This window comes from Pelecanus crispus, chromosome 9 (assembly GCF_030463565.1).
Source record: "Pelecanus crispus isolate bPelCri1 chromosome 9, bPelCri1.pri, whole genome shotgun sequence".
Taxonomy (NCBI): Eukaryota; Metazoa; Chordata; class Aves; order Pelecaniformes; family Pelecanidae; genus Pelecanus; species Pelecanus crispus.
Genome location: NC_134651.1, coordinates 1,731,998 through 1,748,045, shown reverse-complemented (window position 1 = coordinate 1,748,045; position 16,048 = coordinate 1,731,998). Strand labels below are relative to the sequence as shown.

General features: G+C 41.2%; 1 protein-coding gene across 1 annotated transcript in view; it reads left to right on the top strand.

The window, feature by feature from the left end:
• Positions 1–15,839, top strand: part of PLCH1 (phospholipase C eta 1) — a 72,233-nt gene extending 56,394 nt beyond the window's left edge. The window contains exons 13-23 of the mRNA XM_075716350.1: positions 1,789–1,883; positions 2,591–2,691; positions 4,159–4,338; positions 4,424–4,531; positions 5,560–5,684; positions 6,130–6,214; positions 6,969–7,115; positions 7,662–7,741; positions 9,757–9,816; positions 10,297–10,657; positions 13,738–15,839. Of these exons, the coding sequence (XP_075572465.1) occupies positions 1,789–1,883; positions 2,591–2,691; positions 4,159–4,338; positions 4,424–4,531; positions 5,560–5,684; positions 6,130–6,214; positions 6,969–7,115; positions 7,662–7,741; positions 9,757–9,816; positions 10,297–10,657; positions 13,738–15,839 (3,444 nt within the window). The remainder of the gene's footprint in view (positions 1–1,788; positions 1,884–2,590; positions 2,692–4,158; positions 4,339–4,423; positions 4,532–5,559; positions 5,685–6,129; positions 6,215–6,968; positions 7,116–7,661; positions 7,742–9,756; positions 9,817–10,296; positions 10,658–13,737) is intronic.
• The last annotated feature ends 209 nt before the right edge of the window (positions 15,840–16,048 follow it).

Here is a 16,048-nt window from a genome sequence, read left to right as displayed (position 1 = left end):
AGCTTAGGAAAACCAGCAATTATTAAATACTTCATAGAACTTAATCAGCCACCAGCTCATCTGTCCTGAAGCCAGCTAGGAGCCATCAAAAATTCTCTAGGCAGACAACACTAAGAGTCATATTTGCACTTCGATTATAAGCTTATATCAGTTTAAAGTGGCCATATTCCTTTCAGCAGCTTTAGCTAAGTGCACGTTATTCACTCAGTATGTGTTGAGATCTGTTTGTGTTGTGCATGATGGTGGACACTTCACATTGTAGCCTGTGCTCACTGATGGGAAAACAAATGCTGTGGAATGAGATGTCACAGACAAAAGTCAGCTACTAAAAACTGCTGGTTATGCCGAGGGCTGGAAAGTATGTCAATAATTTAATTACTTCAACTAGTTATCCTACTGGATATAGCAGGTTGGAAAGCCCATTCATTTCATCTCTGCTGAAAAAAAAAAATTGAGAGAGTATATATAGATTTTTTTTTTTTTTTTTTTAACTAAATAATAATTGTATTGTAGACTGAGGCAACAGGGATGTCCAGTAACTTCCCCCTTATGCCTTTCCAGCTAGAGAGATGCCTGGGAAGGATGGTTACTATTGATATTTTTGCAGGTATGGAATTATCCACCCAGGGATATTGACTTGAGATGTTTTCAGCCAGCTCTTGTGCCAGATGTATCCATGTATAAACTCTTTAAAAACTGCCAGTGGAGGGACGAAGACACTAAGGCTGGCAATTCCTGCAAGTTAAGGGCAGGAAACGTCCACAGTGCAGACCTTTGGATTCCAAAACTGAACTATGCAAATGATTTCCAGTATCTTTATTTCAGCACTGAACACAGCAAACTAAATTATGTACAAATTGGTGTATTGCAGCAGGAGAAAAGAAATCTGTGCTAAATTAGCATCTAGCCATATGAGCAAAAGGATAAGGAGCTCTCAGTTATATTGTTAATTACCTCTTGGTGAGAAGGGAATTAAAGAAACTCACTTGAAGCTACAGTTAGTGTCACAAAAGATATAGTATTGTTGAAACTGGAAACTAAATAATAGGTGCTTATGAAAAAAAAGGTGCTTTTGAGATTTTAATCTTTTTATCATAGCTATTTACTGTATCCTGTAATAAATTAGAATAATTTGAATGCTTGTATGTGTGGGTCAAAAGGCAGCAGAAAGATGATGTTTGAAAATTTTGCCCAGACTCTGTTCTCAACTCCATGAATGAATGTGTTAAATTTTCTAAATTGCGGGGGGGAGCATAGGTAGGTGGAAGCAATACACTGTACATTTAGCTCCTACTGTGTGGTGCTGTTTATTAAATGATGTGATCCATTAGAATATCAGCAGGACCAGCGCCAGTGTACTGGAGACAGTGGAGCAATGTTGTCCCCTCACGTCAAGAGGGAGCAGGGGAGGGAAGCTGCAGAATACGCAGTGGCCTGCAATGAATTGGCCAGTTTGCAGAAATAATTTATCTTCAGGCTTGTATTTGCTAGCCAGCAGATAAACCTGCTCCCTGGCTGCAGGCTTGGATCCTTGGAGTCAGATGGAGTGAGACCAGGGCACAGATGCTTTGTGCTGGCTTTCCTTCTCCATGTGTGGAAACACCTGGCGTACCACCCAGGGTTTTCTGCTGTCAAGCCCCCAGGCATCATTCTGCACCCTTATAGACACTGGTCCTGTGCTGTAAACCTGCTGCAGCTCCCCGACTCACCTGACATTAATCACAGTAATGTGAATTTTTAGAAGCACCCCATAAGCTGACACAGTTGTGCTCAATTCTTTCCCAACAGAAAGCTGTGAAGGCAGCATCCAAATACCATAGTGCATCAGATGATGAAGAAAGCCAGCAAAACTCTTCTGGGAAGGAAACCGGGCAGCTCCACAGGTGAGCTATGAATCACCATAGTTTTACAGCTCACTTAAAGCTAGAGGCATGTTACTACTACCAATATTTCTGTGTCACTGCCTCAGGGAAGTCTGTTCTTAAGAGCAGGTCACCTGTGACACTGCTGTTGGGGTATATATTTTGCTGTGACTGCTGGAGCCCGATATTTTGATTGTGTAGGTTTTCACAGGTTGCAAACAGCAATTACCCTTAAACTGAAAAGAAGTGTGATAGTAATACTCTTCTAATGGAAAAATGCCAATCTACATTTTGCATGCTGTAAATAGTGCTCAAAGAAAACTGTTTAGGCTAAATGAGGGTACATCACAGCCCAGCCAACTTTATTAGATCTGAGAACGCAAAGAAAAAGCAATCAAAAAAAGTGCCATTGAGAATGCATTTGTTGTCACTGAAGTGCTCCTGTTTCAGACACAGCTCAAAGCTGTCTGCCTTGTTTTTGTTGAGAAGAGTCATGGTGTAGCTATTTCATTATGTTTTAAATGAAAAAATTTCATTTGTGTGGTGTGACTATAGAGGTACAAGGGGAACAGTCATCTTGGAGCCCTCTCTAAGGAGGTTTGCCGCATGTGGTTCCTTGTTCACAGTTCTTTATTTCTTTATTCATGAGAAGAATAGAAAGGGGGATTGAAATAGGCTTTAAATATTGAAAAATTACAGATTTGTCTTATCTATTAAATATAACTCAGCAGACTGGCTCGTCGAAGAAAAACGGTGAAGCTGTGCCGAGCTCTGTCTGACCTAGTGGTGTACACGAATTCTGTGGCAGCCCAGGATATAGTAGATGACGGTAAGGCTGCTGGCACGAGACTTACACATGCCTTTTTTACTTTTCTGTTTGGATAGGGAACATGTCTGTGTTCTCAAGGTTTCCCTTGTTTTTCAAAGATGTTTTAAAAGCAGAGTAGTTAGTTACCTGTCCCATTTACTTAAATATGGAGAAAGAGTAAAGCACCACCTTTTCCTTCCTGAAGAAATATCCTTTCCCTTGGTTTCTTATGACATTCATGTTTTAGTAGCAATTTTAAAAATGAAGCTTTTTCAGGAGAGCCCTTTTCTAGTTTCACAGTTTTATGGAATTTGTCATCTTCTTGTAACGTTATCAATTTTAAGTAGCTTTTAGTAACATGATAGATTTGAATGGTGATAAACAGATGTGTTGCCTGTTCAGAAAGCGTGCAGTTGTTTCACTAAACGTGTTAGACGCAAAATGGAAATCAAGAAAGTTGCAGAGGGATTTGTGGGAAAGGTCACCAAATGTATGTGAACAAACTGTGTGTGAAATTCTGTAATTACTATAAAATTAATTCCTAATTTAATAGAATTTAATGGGACAAAATAAGGAGGGTGAAAGCAGTGTGGAGAAACAGAGTCCAAGAAATCCTACATGAACATAGTCTTGTAGAGTTTCAGTCTCATTCTGAGCTGAGGGACAGCTCAGCTTTTTCCACAGGTTGACGTGCAGTTAGGTGGTACTGCCGAACCCATCTGGTGGCTCCTGGCCCTCTGGAAAGGAGGGCCTGCTCATCACAGCACAGTACCGCAGCTGCCTTTCATCTAGATCTTGTGCTTTCCTGATCCTAACTGAAGAGATGGGCATGGAGAGATGGTACAGTTGAGTTGGTCTAAGTGCTCCCTCGAAGTTGGGCGCTCTTGCCTAGGAAACTCTTCTGGTCAGTTGTTTTCCCAGAGGGCAGAGATGATCAAAGGGGGTCTGCCTAAGGGCATAAAATGCTGAGAGGGAAGACTTAGAAAAGATTTCTTGGATTATTTAGAGAAAGGATGAGTTTGCAGAAAGCTCTGTGAGAGAGAAATGGGTTGCGTGCAGCTATTAATGTGTTACAAGTGCAAAATCAGAGCCCTGCTGAGCCCGTCTTGCCCCCAGCTGTAAGCTCTTCAGTAAGATAGTTTTGGTCATGCTGCCATTGGTAGATTTCTCTATAGATTCTTTATAGCAATCATGTCTGGGGTTCTGCAGGAGAAAAGGCCCTAGCAATTAGTGTAAGCTCTTGCTTGGCTTTCCTTGTAAGTCTGGAACCTTGAGGGTAGAACAAAAGACCCTGCTGGAAGGGGAAACTGGTGCCCTGCAGTTACGTAATGTTCATGATTTGCATGTGACAAGACAATCTATCATTGTAACTTTGGACTAAGTCTAATGTTCCCCTTGATTAATACCAGTGCAGCTGAGGTCTGAGTTCAGGCCCCTGTCTCCTGGGATTGCTTTGTAACTTGTTTGTTGATTTAACAATACGCGCAGGTTCAACAGGGAATGTGCTATCATTCAGTGAAACAAGAGCCCACCAAGCAGTGCAGCAGAAGGCTGAACAGTTTATGCTTTACAACCAGAAACAACTTACAAGGGTCTATCCGTCAGCCTATCGGATTGACTCCAGCAATTTCAATCCTTTACCTTACTGGAATGTTGGTTGCCAGTTAGGTAGGTGTTGCATGACTAACTTACTTGCCACTTCTTGTGTGTGTGCTAAGTAAATATCTTACACCTAAGTCTTCTCTTTCAACAGTGGCACTAAACTACCAATCTGAGGGACGTGTGATGCAATTAAATGAGGCAAAATTTAGGGTAAACGGCAACTGTGGTTATGTCCTCAAACCTCAGCAGATGTGCAAAGGTAATGTCCCACTATACATTTATTACTGTAAGCATCAAGCCTTTCAGAAAATGTCTTTGTGGTGAAGTTGCCAAGACACAAGAAAGAAAAATCAGAACATACGTAGAATCTTTCATATTTCCATAAATTCATAAGCTTATTTTTACTTCAGCATTCATATATTTTTTGTCCTCAAAAAATGGCGTCTAACTCTCAGACTGTGTAAGTACCAGCATACAATCTCTTGCTGTTATCATAGATATATTTTGAGGGCTCCATCTTAATGTGTGTTTAAAAAAAGAAAAGGGCATCCTAGGATAGCCAACTGCAAGCAAGAAGAACAGGGTATGTAGTGGCCCAGGACCAGGTATCCAGGACTTGGTCCAGCTCTCAAGCAAGTCAGTGGAATTTTGTTCTCTTTAAAACAAATAGGTTCAGTCCTCAAAATGCTGTTCGAACAGGAGCCAGTGGTTTTCAGTGTTATGCAATGGCAATCCTTCCATATTTTGAGGACTTGGGATCTGATTGTGCCGCTGTATCTCTAAGTAATTTTCTTAATGTGGCCGTAAGAGGTAGTGGCATTGATTGAAAAGTACTTGAGAGAAATGGGAGAAGGACTTTGGGTAATTGAAGCAGGTACTGCTGCTGCAGGAAGCAGCTTACTCAAACCTAGTTGCTTGTTCTTGTTAACATCTAGGCAGCTGTGCAAGAAACATGATCAGAGTGGTGATCTGGGCTATAAGTGTTGGTTTTTTTGAAGCTACTACTTTACAGAAGAAAGGGGTTTTTTTTTCACATGAGTCTTAATCTTGCAAAACCGTACTATTAGAGGGGTTCTTTCTGTCTCTGAATCATGTAAATAAGGGCTGCTCAGCTCAGTAAAGGTTGTAAGAAAGTGGAATGGAATTTTAAAATTCATTAACAGCTGCTCCATACTCTGTGAGTTGCTTGCTAATGACTGGATTTTGGCTATATGTATGCATCTTGGAGGGTCATATTTAATCTGTGTATCTTTTTCCTTACACTTCTCATCCCTTGCCATCTTTTAGGCACATTCAACCCCTACTCTGCTGATCCACTTCCTGCCAGTCCTAAGAAGCAGCTTATTCTGAAAATCATCAGTGGACAGCAGCTACCTAAGCCTCCTGACTCAATGTTAGGAGACAGAGGAGAGGTAAGAGACTGATACCAGCAAATGCTTCCGTGAGAGGTCCTGGAGTGACATGGCAGTGTGTGACTCAAAGAAACTTCCTCCTTATTTAAATACACCAATAAACTTCAGATATTATCAAGCTTTTGGTCACTAAATGCTACATTTTTCCACAGAGTCTGTATCCCACACATGATGTTTAAGAACTAACTTGTTTCGTTAGTTAGTTCTTGTTTCGTATTTTGAGGGTGACTTCACCCTGGCCAAAGCTCTTGAGACTACAAACCATACGTCAGCTTACACTTCATAAAGCCATTTCCCGTGGTTGTGCTACATGAAAATTCATGAGAATCAAAGGCTTTGAATTCTTATATGAATTTAAATGACGTCTCTGCATGCATTTCCTTAAAAGTTGACCTTCACTTGTATCATTGGCTTGCTCTTACAATACTTTGTTTTTTAAAAATAGATAATAGATCCCTTTGTTGAGGTGGAAATTATTGGGTTACCTGTTGACTGCTGCAAAGATCAAACCAGGGTGGTTGATGACAATGGTAAGATAATCTAGCTGATTTCCTCTACTTAGAGTAAAATATTAAGTAATTATAAATGATTCATTAGCTGTGATTACTTCCCAAATTGCAAGGCTTTTTACCTGATGAAATCAAATTATTGTATTTTAATAAACAAATTCTGCTTTCTAGACAGAATTTCTGGTGTAGGGAGACAGACAAGCAAGAGGTGAAGGACAAGAACTGTTCAACACAGTATCTTTCTCCTGGATTGTTCTTAAATCTCCTTTATGCAGAAGTTCCAAATATTTTTATTTATTTATATAAAATACATGTATAACTTCAAATGAAATGAAAGCAGTTCATGTCCTAGGCAGTTTTACTGCCACCTCAGCCTTCATGGGAAGGAGATGAATAACAGAGTGGGATAGTCTGTTGCAGCAGGAGAGGTGGCCATCACTTCTTGGAGGCAGTTGCAAAACCATGGGGAAAAAAAGCAAGTAGTTGCTCTTTGTTTTGGACTATCTTTAACCTACCATAGTTTTGCAAAACAGCAGCTTGCCTTGGTTACCCCTGCCAGCTACCCAACCAGAACCGTTTTGTTTGTAAAAGCAGTCCAAGAGACAGATGTCTCACTTTTAATTACTTACATAATGGAGATTGAGAGCATCTAGATCTAGATGAGCAATAAGCAATGAGTATTCATTCGTGTATTGGGTCTGGTTGTTTCTTGCGCCTCTTGCTATGCATCATGAAAATTGAGGCTAGTCTCCCAAAATTTCTGCTTGTTTTACAGGGTTTAATCCTGTTTGGGAGGAAACACTCACTTTTACCATCCACATGCCTGAAATAGCTTTGGTGCGATTTCTGGTTTGGGACCATGACCCTATAGGGCGAGACTTTGTTGGACAAAGAACTCTGGCCTTTAGCAGCCTTGTGCCTGGTTAGTACCGCTTCTTTTCCTTTCCTTGAGATCTACCTGAAGAACAAACACCTTTGAACTTAAAATTGAAGATGAGGTTATCAACATAAGATATATGCCTATATCTCTGAGACTTCATGTATGAGCTTGGAGAATTCTCCAGGTATCTTAGGGTGGTATATTCACCATTACTTGAAGGAGTTTTGGGTATCTGTGCTTTTGGAAATTGCTGCTGGTGTCTTATTTATAACTTGGAGGCAATTTCATAGAATCTTAGAATCGTTTAGGTTGGAAAAGACCTTTAAGATCATCCAGTCCAACCATTGACCTAACATTACCAAGTCCACACTAAACCAGTTAAGGGTAGACTAGACTAAACCATGTCCTAAACTAAACTAAGCCATTTGTGCTTGGGGGCTTGGAAAACCTGTGAGATCATAAGATAACTTTTACTAAAGGCATAAGGTGGCTTACTGTATTTATTTCACTTTTATAGACAGTCATTGCCAGTTGCGTATAAAATGCAAACTGTTGATTCTTTGTGGTGCAATATATTTGTTTTACTAGGTTATCGTCATGTCTATTTAGAAGGACTCACAGAAGCATCCATATTTGTTCATATAACCATTAATGAGATCTATGGAAAGGTAGGTATATCTAGAAATTTAACGTCTCTTATGACTTTTTTGTTTTAATTCTTCTGATAAAAATGGATTTAAATGTACCACAGAACCTTACAGGATTTGTGTGGTTTCTAAATGACTCTTACAGCTTAGGTTCACGGCATTTTGTACATTGGATTAGCAGTACCTAACTAATAAGTAATCATGATCAGTAATAAAGCTTAAACAAATTATTCAGATCATACAGCAATGAAAAAGCACAATGTCTGATTCTCTCTTGCCCTCAACTTGATCTCCTCATTTATACTCATATCTGTGTAGGTATCTACATACACTGCTAAGCATCAGCATGCTGCAATTCCTTATCCGTAGTGTTTTCTCTGAGGAGCACTGAGCCAGGGCACCTGTTCACAGCACACCCATGTCCAGTAAAACCCTTGGTTCTCTCCGGCTGAGATCCCGCAGTAACAGCGCAGACACGCTTCTGTCGGAGCGCTCAGGAAGCAGAAGGATGTAGCTCATAGCGTGGGGGGGGTTCCTTGCAGGTGATCAGCAAGGAAAGCATAACATACCGGTATTCTAGTCTTGGCACACGGGTACTTATGAATGTTCTTACTGTTAGCACCTAATAATTATTGCGTCTAGATACAGTAAGTACATTTCTTCAGTGTGTTAAATTAATTTTATTTTAGAAGTAAATGTTGAGAACTGTAGCTGCACCAGAACATGGTATTTGACAAGCTATTTTTAGAAGCTAATTTAAGCTTTAAACCTTTTAGGTTGTAGTGCGTACATGTTGATTTTCTGCAAGATTACTAATTTTAAAATGTTTTTAAAACGAAAGTAAAAGCACAGTGCTTTTTCTCTGCATTTCTGCTTCAACTGCCTTCATGAGCAGCTTACAAGAGGTTTCTGGAGATAACTACCACAAAGAAATTAAGGCCGTATTCAACAGGATGCTAAAATAAATAGCCCTTTGTAGTGATTTTAAAAAAAGTAAAAACACACCAAAAGCCACAAACAAAAAAACCCCACCTTTATGAAGGGTATAGGTTGAAAAGAACAGTTAGTCCTCAATCTTTCTCCCTTCTGAGATGGTTTCAGAGAATGCCATGTCAAATACGTAAAACCACAGTTCTGTGAGCAGCCGAGGAAAGCTCCGTGGAACAGAGATAGAAGGTAACATAGACAAGGCCCAGGGGCTGAGGTTTGGTATAGTCCAGATCCTCACCTAACTCCACTACCTTTATCCTCGCTGATCCTGTTAGGTCACTGAATGATCTAATGGTGGCTCTGTAAACCACGCAGATGTCTCTCGCTCTTGGCACCCTTGTCTCGGTGCAGGGACCAGTGTTCCAAGGTACTCGTCTGCTCTTGCCTCCACAAGTGTTCCTCCCGCCAGGGAGGGCAGTGGCGAGGCAGTGGAGGGCACGGCACAGACCGTACCAGACCGGTGCATGCTCTGGGTGCAAAAAGAAGCTTTTAGTATTCAAGGTAGACTTTGTTGCTCTTAAATTAGTGTAGGAAGAAAAGCAGTAGTAAACAACTTGGAATGCATCTCCATGTATACCTAGATCTGTACACATCTGGGTACATGTGTGAAATCACATGCGGTTTTGGTGAGAGTCTGTAGGGGAGCCTGTTTGGCTATTGCTCTTGGCTCATGTGCTCTTCGAAGAAGAAATATACTCAAGAAAAATAGTAAAGAGTAGCTTCATAGGGAAGGCAAAAGAGGGGGGGAGAAGACCCATTGAGATCTGATCTCTGTATCACTTAGCCTGTTCATCTAACGCTTGCCTTAGTGATGGGCTGTATCACTTTTTCTAATGGAGGAACAAAGGCTGAATGCACATTTGCATCCTTGTAAGTGAGGATATGTGGTCAAGTTTCTGAGAGAGACTGACATTAGACTCATAAATAGTTTTAAATGATTTGCTGTAGAGGGGTTATATTTACAGCTGATGTACTAATACCTTATTTGCTTGTTTCACAGTGTTGAAAACATTAGCCAAATGTATTTGCATTTTTTTGCCTTTCAGTGGAGCCCTTTAATCCTCAATCCCAGTTACACAATATTGCACTTTCTAGGAGCCACAAAGGTAGACTTCATTAGCATGCACTTTGCACTTGCTGGGCACAGATTTTTCGAATGGTTCCTACTCGCATGATCTGCAGCTACCAAACTTACATCATTCTTCATTCAGACTCTGAAACATTTGAATATTGCTTTGATGAAGCCCATGCATAAAACTCCAAGTTAATGTGTAGCCTGTCACTGCAGTACACTTCTTACAGTCTTGTCATCTCTGCTTAGGAGACTTTGAGCAAACTTCTCTTGTAATTGTGGCAGGCTGCCATCCTAATGAGGAGAAATACAGGCATGCATGAATTCATGGAGACCTGTGCTGATAGTTCCTTGGTCAGAGTAGATGTGAATTGCTTGGTGTGAATTTTTGCTTTGCTGCATTTTTAACTTTGTCTTCATCACTCATAAATACTCTGAAAGCAGCCCTTTTCATTGTACTCATTATATAATGACACTAACTCACTCAAAACTGTGATTATTCTTGTCCTTTCAGAGTAAGCAGCTGATAGGACTCAGAGGGTTGTTTAACAAGAACCCTAAGCACAATTCTGCTGAAACCAGCGGGCACTATGTACGGAAGCGATCTATTGGTGATCGAATTCTCCGGCGCACAGCCAGCGCGCCAGCAAAAGGTAGAAAGAAAAGTAAGATGGGTTTTCTGGAAGCTACCGAAATTAAAGACAGTGCATCTGAACCAATAGACTTGAAAGACAAAGAAGGAGTTGTAAGGCGCACAAGCCGGAGTTTGCAAGCGCGTCCTGCTTCTATGCCCGTGGACAAATACCTTCTTGTAGGACTGCCCTGTCCAGAAGATGAAACTGCCCAAGATGCCAAAGGAAAAGAAAATGCATCTGGTAAGATGCTTCCAAAATTACTTTTGAACGTAGTAAGTTGAAATAGTCTGTTAAAGGCTTGGTTCTTCAGTCCCTATGCGAATAGCTTTATTCAACTCAAATAAGAGTTACTGGGCCAAATCGCATATGCTTAAGCTTGTAGTATTTTAACAGCTCCTTAAACTTTTTGATAAGTGACACCCTGGAAAGCTGTCTACACTCCAAACTAGGCAAATGAATTACAATAATTTCTGGAAGTGCTCTTAAAAGGACACTTGCCAAATTTCTTTTTGTAATTTAAGAACCAACCTTCAATTACACTTCATCAGTTTCTGGTTTGCTACTGTCCATTTACTTATGAAAACAGAGCTGCTGGCATGGTGGGGTTTTTCTTGCCATTTTCAAGGAGGAAGAACAGCATGCAGCATATGTGTTTGGAAATAGCATGTGTAAAGACTAATGCAGACTTTCAAATAGATGTAAAAGGGGTAAAAGTAGGTCAAGCTTTGGTTCCAACAGTCTTGATATTCTCCTCTTAACCTAGGTTACTTAATTTGATTAATTTATATGGAAAGCGTGTGTTAGGATAAAACCTTTGTCTTAAATTGTATTGTGTATCAATAATATAATTCTTAAAATAGCTTTTTTCTAAGTGTATTCAGCAATAATAGTCCTGGTTTTGAAATCCAGTTATTCCCATGGCTACAGCAAAGTTAGTGCTTGACCTACCTAATATTTGATTTCCTGGAATAATTAAGTCTAGGAAGCTTTGAATACAATGGCTGTAATTCATTAGACCTACTGTCTCCACTCTGAGCTTGTCCCTAGTCTAGCACGACTATACTGCATTTTGGGGCTGTTTTTTGTTTGTTTGGGAAGAGCATGTGCACTCATGCAGGCTGTCCCCACGAGGCTGCAGGGCGAGCCAGATCCTCAGCTTCTGGTCAGTTCTGACAGCACAGCGTTTCTGCAGTTAGTCCCGCAGGGCTCTTCCTCAGCTGGTGCAGGACAGCCAGAAGCATTGTCTGTCTTCCTTGGTAAGACCCAGAGAGCACACCGAGAGCCCCTCTTGGCCAGGGGGGTGACGGAAGTGCTGCTCGGCTCTGGATATTCTCAGCTGTGGAGCAGCAGCTTCCACCAACCACAGGAGCCACCCTACAATAGGAGAACTGGCAGGTACAGATGAGAACGTGTTGTTAGGCCACCTTTGTTCTACTTGCCCATATTAGTGGCTTTGAAAGAACAGGTAATCTGGGCATTGTCTTGTAAAAGAAGTTACTCAGGAGAAACAGCAAGCAAAATCAAACCAGTTCTTCCTCTGCCACCCTGAGAGGAAGACTGTAGACAGGAAAAAGGACATTCTTAGTAAAGGAAGTTAACTCTGAAATGCTATATTTTAAATTTAAAGATCCTTTAGGTAAGCCTGTGAAGATGATACAGCTCAGCCATTCTTTGCAATAAATTTAATCATTTCTTAGATATTTCTTCAGATGCTGCAGACAAAGACACAAAGTTCTTTTAGAAAAAACTTCCACGCTTTTTGGAGGTCAGAGGTATTCACTTAACCTTTGCAGAAAACACGGGCCCTGGTGAGATGACCTAAAAAGCTGTCACGGGGAATGAATCCTGCCCCTTCTAACTATGAGAGGACTAGATCCTCCTGTCCGTTGGAGTTTCTCTAGGCCTTGCTCCGTAACCCCTATGGAGGAGGACTGGCCATCTTAGACATAAGGAAATGAGACATGAAGAAGATGAAATTCCAGATGGAGTCCTCTCCTGTCCCTGAGGGACCTTCTCCCTTCTCTGTGCTGCCGGGCCATCCATGGCTTAGTGGTGGACATAAAGAAAAGCAGCTCAGGCCCCTTTTTTTTGTGGAAGCACTTGCCTTGAATCGCAGTAAGAAAAGGTACAACGCAGCCTCATGCACATACAGGAGTAGGCTTGGGTGTTCTCAGAAAGTAGGTTCAGCCCAAGTATTTCAGACTGGGAGGTGGCTTCACCCTCGGGGAGGTACTAGTCAGATGAGGTGTTCGTTATCACAGGATGCAGTGAAGAACGGAAGGGGCTGGCTGTCCAACAGAGACCTTTCTTGCTAAAATACTACGACCGAACATATCTCTACTGTCTCAATTGGAATTATGCCAAGTGGACAGTGTGCTGTCCTTTTTGTCCTCTGTTCTTTATAGAAAAAAAAAAATCTATAAAGAAATGTACGTCTCTTCCATCCTTATGTAGGAACACTGGAAAGCTTGGGGAGCTTCTCAGATTTTGGAGATGAGCCTTTAATACCATGTTCATCAAAAATAGCTCGTACTGTACCAGGGGGGTTCAGTCACTGTTACTGAATGATCAGGGCTTCTCTTGTTTCTTCCTAGTGTACCTGATTTCTAGCAAATGTAAGAAACAGTATATATTATGCCAAGCTTACTGCTGTAGTCCCTGCTCAATTAAAAGCTCCAAAGGAGTGAGTCATGGAGCTTGGATTTGCCATATAAAGACAAGTTAAGATTTGGTGGAGGAAATACCTAATGCGTATTTTTCATGCAATTCAAAACCTTGCTCTCTTATGAATACAGTATGCTGATAGAAGATCAAAAATTAAATCCTTAAATTGTAACATTTTACAATATCTACATGTAAAAAACCACTGTCTGGAGTCCATCTACTTGATTCTTTTTACTCGGCTCTTTTAAGCATGCATCTTGTTTCACAGTATTATGTGTTTTAACAGAGCTGTTTTGTTCTGTCTTTATTGCCATGCTTCTTTATAGTACAAATCTGAATAGGAACACAGCTGAAGGTAATACCATGTGCAAGCTATGATATGGTACCTCATTAACATTATTTGCAACAAATATTACATCACGTGCTTGATGTAATAGACATTCAAAGGAAGTTTCAATGAAGTGCCTGCAGTTGTATTTTTCCATTTATTCATATCACACAGATAATTTGTACTAAACCTGCACAACCCCATAATTAAGTTCTGTCACAACTGTACCTAATTTTGCATTCTCCATTTGTCTGTCTAAGGACAAAATAGTTGTTAATAAAAGGAACACAATATTGTCTGCAACTAATATGTTTCTTATTTAATTTAGCCAACAGTGATGACAATACAAATGAGAAGGAAACAAACTTGAACGAATCTGTTTTTACATGTTCTGAGAAAACAGGAAATACTTCAAATTCGGCATCTCAATTTAAGAAGGCAAATGACCAGAAGGAGACCACAGTTGACTCTTCAGTACCACCTCTGCAGGAGCAACCTGAAAATTTAGTTTTTGCAAGTGGTGTGGCTGAAACAAATCACCTTGTAGACTACCAGGAAAACAATCTTTCTGATGAAACTGTCCCTCTAATGCAGGGCTCTGGTTTTGAAATTTCCACAGAAAAAACAAATGACAGAAACTGTGCAGACAATAAAAAGGAAGATGACACAAAAGGTTCTAAGGAGGAGAAAAGAACTCTTGTGGGGACTTCCCTTTCTCAAAACATAGAGATGGAAGATCACAAATATGACATCATCAAGAAAAGCACTGCAGCACCTCTTTCTTTGACAGATATTTCTTCTACCATTTGCTCTGATGTTCCTGATTTGCACTCCACTTCAACCATGCAAGACAGTGACATTTCTCGCCTTATAGATGCAGTTTCTTTAGCAAATGAGAGCGAGATGGATAGCGCTGTCTCGGCTCTGATCGGACAGTTTGATGTCACAGATGACCAAACTAACCTTACCGCAGTCTCAAGCCTCCATGGCGCTAGCAGCCAGACCTTCAGTGTGATGGCTGCACACCCACACATGCTTACTGCGGGTCTTGACAGTCCCTGTAAGCACAACTTTACTACCACAAAATCCATCAAATCCCCTTTATTCTCAACTCCAGATACTACCATGTTCTCCAGCCCTGAGACGGCAGAGTATTCTGTGTATGCGATCATCCATGAGGCGACTCTTACACCAACTTGTGAATGTAAGACCCACAGTGAATTAGTCTGCAAGAAAAAGTTAAACGGTATAGAAAATAATTTGCCTAGCTGTCCTTGTCCTTCACCTCTCTCTTTGCGAAATGCAAATCCCAAAAGAAAATGTGGAACAAGCTGGGAAGCCCCCGAATCTGCCAGTTCTTTTGCTTCCAATAGCCTCATCTTTGCGGAGACACTTGTTGACCCTCCCACTGGTGAAAATTCAGAAAGCAGCAGCCTTGTAGAAGTAGATGGGGATTCTCCAGATCTCTTGGTAACTGCGTGTGAGTACAAAAGGGAAGACATGAGCCAGTTGGCTTCCCCTTTGAAACTGAGGCAAAAGCAGGACACTGGGCATGGTGGTGAGAGGACCTCTGGGAATAGCGCAACTGTTGAGCTCTGTGCCGCTGCCCCGGACTGCTCGGATAACTTTAGGACTGCAGGGAATCAGCTCCCTTTTCCAACATGTGAAAACAGCTTTTTGTATCATCGTCATTCAGATAAGCAAAAAAATGTAATGTGTACCTCTGAGAGATCCCAGCTCAACATACACTCACCGGTGCTCAAAAATGCCTTGGCTTTCCCACCTCCGTCAGCCATCAAGCAGACTAGCCCTTGCAAATCCAAGAGTCTCGGTGACTTGACATCAGAGGATATTTCCTGCAATTTTGAAAGTAAGTATCAATACATAAGTAGAAGCTTTATCTCATCAGGCATGAGAGATAAGAAACTTGCTGCTATGAGGAATATGAGACCACATTCTACAGATGCTCTGACGGAACAGCTGAGGAAGCTGGTGTCCCTGGACCAGGAGGACAGCCGTCAAACGCTGTACTCCAGGCAGATTGACGACGACTGCCCAAAGGCACTGGTCAGAAAACTCTCATCCAGAAGCCAGAGCAGAGTGCGGAATATCGCCAGCCGTGCCAAGGAGAGGCAGGAGGCTGCCAGCAAGCAAAAATCTTCTAACACAGGTAGCATAGCAGGTGTCGTCCTTCGGAACAAGCCCTCAGCATCTCCTCACGTTATCAACAGGCACTCAACAGGCTCGTACATAGCCAGGTACCTGAATGGCTTCCCTGGGGAGGACGCGGAGGGACGAGGAATACCGGAGGGCGCCTGCGCCGCTTTGCACTACGGCTGTAGCGACCAGTTGTACGCACACAATTCTGTTGTGCAGCTGGAACCCAGTAGTGATGATAAGCCTGAAATTTATTTCCTGCTGAGACTGTAGATTGTATAAATGTACGTCTTCAATATTTACAAACTATTTCATTGAAATGAAGGATTTTTAGCAAGAAACACTGTTTTGAGGGTTTAAATTATTTAGAAATGCAATTTCAAGCTAGTGATTCAGTCACGATTTAACGTGCCCTTTCCTGTCAGAGCTTGTGTAAATAGAAACCGTGTTCCATCCTTATGTATGTATTACTTTGATTTAGA